Genomic DNA, 4,092 nt, shown 5'->3' with positions numbered 1-4,092 from the left:
ATCCGTATCCAGTGATCCCAAGGCGTTTGAACGTGTGAACCCTGCCTCGCATGTCAAGTATCGGTGCTGTTCTACTCGTCTGCCCTTGCGCCTCATTCTTAGATCCAGTGAGAAGGACAAAGCAGAGCAGTGGCAAGGCTGCTGAACCGCAGGGCATAGCGGCTGGAGCCAGAGGTAAGCCGCCCATCAGGTGGCAGCACACCAGACGGCTGGCGGGCGGGGCCAGGCCGGAGCGCACTCACCTGGGGGCGTGGCCCGGGGCGTGACCAGCCTGCCTCCGGGGGCGTGGCCTGCGGCTCGGCGCGGGCGGGGAGCGGCGGGGGACGGCGCGGGCCTGTGTGTCGGCGGAGCCCGGGTGCGCGGGAGGGAGCTGCTTGGAGGCTCGGCCGCCGGGAGGAGGCCGCGGCCACGGTGAGCGGGCGAGCGCGGGCGGGCGGGCGAGCGGGCAGCGGCTCTGAGGCTAGGCCGCCGCGCTCGGCGGGGTGGGGGGAGCGGGTGCCGGGAGGTCCGAGCGGCGGGGACAAAGGGCCGCGGTGCCACCGCCTTCGGAACCTCGGGTCCCGGCGCCGGTGTGGGGCGTCGCGCTCCTCCCCGAGGTCACCTGGCTCCCGGGAGGACGGCGGGAAGACGCTTGGGGCTGCCCGGGATGTCTGTGGGTCCCCGCGGCCGGCGGCAGAGGGGGCGCACCGGCTGTGGGCAGGATGCCCAGGGAGCCGGCTGGGTCCGCGGGGAGCGGGCGAAAAAATGGGATTACTAACGGTCTCCCGCCGGCGGTCGGGAGTGCGGAGACTTTTCTGCAAAGCCCGTGGCGTAGCCCCTTCCCATGGTTTTGTAACCAGCGGGGTCCACTTTCTAACCCGCCCTACGTCAGAGTTGTATTGTGTTGTTTTGAGGGGATTTATTTTTATTTCCCTGTATGTGTGTGTACACTTTCGTCCTGGTGCTGCTAGGGGCCAGAAGAGGGCATTGGATCCCCCGGAGCTGGACCTGCAGACCCTTGTGCCTTGCTAGTGTGGGTCCTGGGAACTGAACTCGGGTCCTCCACGAGAGCAGCAAGTGCTCTTAAAACATGGAGCCATCTCTCTAGCCCCTTATTTTTATCGTTAATTTATCTAACTTGGAAGTAAAGCTGGCCTGCAATTCATTATCCTCCTGCCTTGCTTGCCAAGTACTGGGGTCACAGGCGTGTCTCATCAGGCCCAGCTATTATTTAATTGATTTTGTTGGGAATTTGTGTTTTAGCCTTAGGAAGTTATATCTTTAAGGTGTGTGTGTGTGTGTGTGTGTGTGTGTGTGTGTGTGTGTGTGTGTTTTATGCGCGCACGAGCATACCTGTGCACCAGTGCACCTGCGCCGTGGTGTGTATGTCAAAGGACAACTTTGGAGGGAGGCCTCTTCCTGTTGAATTTGAGGAATAGAACTTATTCCTTTCAGGCTTGTCAGGCAAGTGTTGTTAGCCACCTAGCTGTCTTGCCAGATACAAATTATAAACCCTGTGAAAATTTGTGCTAGTGCCCCTGTTTTCTTTTTGCACTATAATACCTTCTTAATAACAGAAGAATTTACCGTACTAACAGAAAGAATACCTTCACATTTACCTATAATTCTTAATGCAGTTCATAATTTGCTGGCTTTTACGACTGGTGCATTTATTCGAATGATTGTGGATCCTGCACCTCTCTCAGAAGTACTTTACAAACTACTAACAAAGAAGTACTAACAAAATGAGATAATCATCAGAATGATTTTAATTTACAGTTTTGCTTTGGTACTCAGATTTTTAAAATTTGAAGGTATAGTTCATGGTAGAAACCTTGCTTCACACACTGGAGGCCCTGGGTTTCCTCTCCAGCTGCACGTGTGAACACAGAGAATGTAAAAGGTGCTTTAACATAACACTGTATTAATATCTTTAAAGATGTATCTTTATTGTTTTAAATTATGTGTATGTGAGCGTGTGTTCAGGTGCCCCAGGAAGTCATAGGATTCAGCTCCCCTCCCCCTGGAGCTAAAGTTACAGGTGATTGTGAGCTGCCCAAGATGGGTGGTGGGGACCAAACTCAAGTCTTCTGCAACTGCAGTACATACTCCTAACCACTAAGCCATCTCTCCAGTGGGTGTGTGTGTGGTGTGTGTGGGTGTGGGGTGTGTGTGTGTGGGTGTGTGTGTGGGGGGGGGTGTACAAATTTTTTTAGATGGACTCCCTAGCTAGCTGTGGCTGGCCTTGAACATGCCTCCTGAGTTTCTGCCTCCTGAGTGCTGGAATTTAAAGGCCTGCAGCACCACCCCTGGCAGTATTATTAATCCTTACATAAGTTGATTTTAAACAGACTATGATGTTGAAACTTGAATAATGGCAGTACAGTTGGAACCCTTCAGATTGCTGGGGTCTTAGCAGTGTTAACTGGGATTTTAGTCATCCCCGTGGCAGAGTAGTCCCCGTTCATTCTTTAAAGATGGCCACCCAAGCCTGAATGTTTGAATGTCTGAGTGATCTTTGAGAATGTTCCTCAAATGATCCTTCAGGGGTTTGGACTCAAGTAAGAAACTCTTGGCTTATGTTCCGTGTTTTTTTGTTTGTTTGGATCTTAGTTTGTAACCTACCACTTGCCTTTGAGTTAAAGTTTTTGTTTGCTTTGTTTCTAGCTTCTTGGAAGCTACTGAGTGACTTCTTTGAAGAATCATGAAGTCACACTCTGTTGTGCTGACGCTAGCCTCCCTGACGTTCCTGATGTGTCTCCCCGTGTCACAGAGCTGTAACAAAGCTCTCTGTGCCAGCGATGTGAGCAAATGCCTCATTCAGGTAGGATTAAAGGTGCTTTTGTTAGTACTGACACACACTGTGCACAGGAAGATGCTGTGGGATAAATCTAAGCAAGTGTATACAGTCTGAGCCCTGGGCCAGGGTCTGAGGGACTGCACTTTGGTGTTTATCTCTGTGGCTATCTTCCGTCTGACCAGAATTGGTTCCAGAAATGCAGTCTGAAGTACGCTATTCTGCTGTATGAGCATGCTGGCATGGGTGATGGACACGCTAGTGTCTATAATCTAGCTTAGATGACAGAGTCTTAATAACTATATTTAGAAGACTTTTAGCCTGTCAGTTAATAGATAGATTATTACATATAACGTATTATTTTCCAGTTGCTGTGTAACAGATTATATCAAAACCTAGCAACTACAGGCAAAAATCCATGATGTCAGGGAGCTTCTGAGGGACTCAAGCCTGGGAAGCAGTGTGGCTGGGTGGCTCTGCTTCACGCTCACTCAGGTTGCAGGCAAACTGTTGGCCAGGATTTTAGACTCTCCTTCCAAGTACTCGAAAAATTATCCTTTCCAATGAAAGCAAGGCGACCAGCGTAATTACCTGTCACTTTGCCGAGATGAAAAGTGACAGTCATTTGGTGACGCTCCCGTAGCTGGGAAACAGTTGTGGGTTTGTGTTCTGACCTGTTTCTGACTGCTCAGCCCAGGACTCTCTGACTCAGCATCCTGGTGACTGTTGTCCATGCTGTTGTGACAGTGGCAGATTAATTAGGTAGCTTCTCTCTCCCCATCCTTCCAGCAGTCTTTCTCCGCTTTGAGGGGTCATGCCTTTTGTGGTCTCTATTCCAGGTGCTGGCTGTGGCAGCGTACAGGCTGAATAGGTGTAAAGTGTTATGGCCAAAAGTGTTTCACATTTTGAAATTTTTAGAATTGCATAAATATATATGCCAATATGTATGTATGTGTGTATGTACGTATGCATGTATGTATAGGTGTATAAAGGCAAATGTACATTTCACACACACACAGGCACACCTTGGTAGTGAGACCTAGTCTACAGAAAAAGCCTGTTTGTCTCACACATGTTCTGCTTTGCCTGAGAGTGACCTTACGCAGTATTTTTAGCATGCTGTTTTGACTGCCACTCCTCATCTTCTGACAGATGTGGAATTTTCCACTTGTGATGCATGTTCATGCTCAGGAAGGGTTAGGGCTTTGAGCCTTTCGGATGAGAGACACACAGCCTGTGTTAGCTTCTATGTGGAGTGTGAGTCCAGTAACTTCCCATGTGGAGTGTGAGTCCAGTAACTTCCCATGTGGAGTGTG

General features: G+C 50.1%; 1 protein-coding gene across 1 annotated transcript in view; it reads left to right on the top strand.

The window, feature by feature from the left end:
* Positions 1 to 284: 284 nt before the first annotated feature.
* Twsg1 (twisted gastrulation BMP signaling modulator 1) overlaps positions 285 to 4,092 on the top strand; it is a 35,580-nt gene continuing 31,772 nt past the window's right edge. Inside the window, exons 1-2 of the mRNA XM_031368611.1 lie at positions 285 to 411; positions 2,647 to 2,803. Of these exons, the coding sequence (XP_031224471.1) occupies positions 2,684 to 2,803 (120 nt within the window). The 5' untranslated portion in view covers positions 285 to 411; positions 2,647 to 2,683. The remainder of the gene's footprint in view (positions 412 to 2,646; positions 2,804 to 4,092) is intronic.

Source organism: Mastomys coucha, unplaced genomic scaffold (genome assembly GCF_008632895.1).
Source record: "Mastomys coucha isolate ucsf_1 unplaced genomic scaffold, UCSF_Mcou_1 pScaffold14, whole genome shotgun sequence".
In the NCBI taxonomy this organism is placed as follows: Eukaryota; Metazoa; Chordata; class Mammalia; order Rodentia; family Muridae; genus Mastomys; species Mastomys coucha.
The sequence above is the reverse complement of the archived record's forward strand: the minus strand, read 5'-3'. Positions and strand labels throughout refer to the sequence as shown.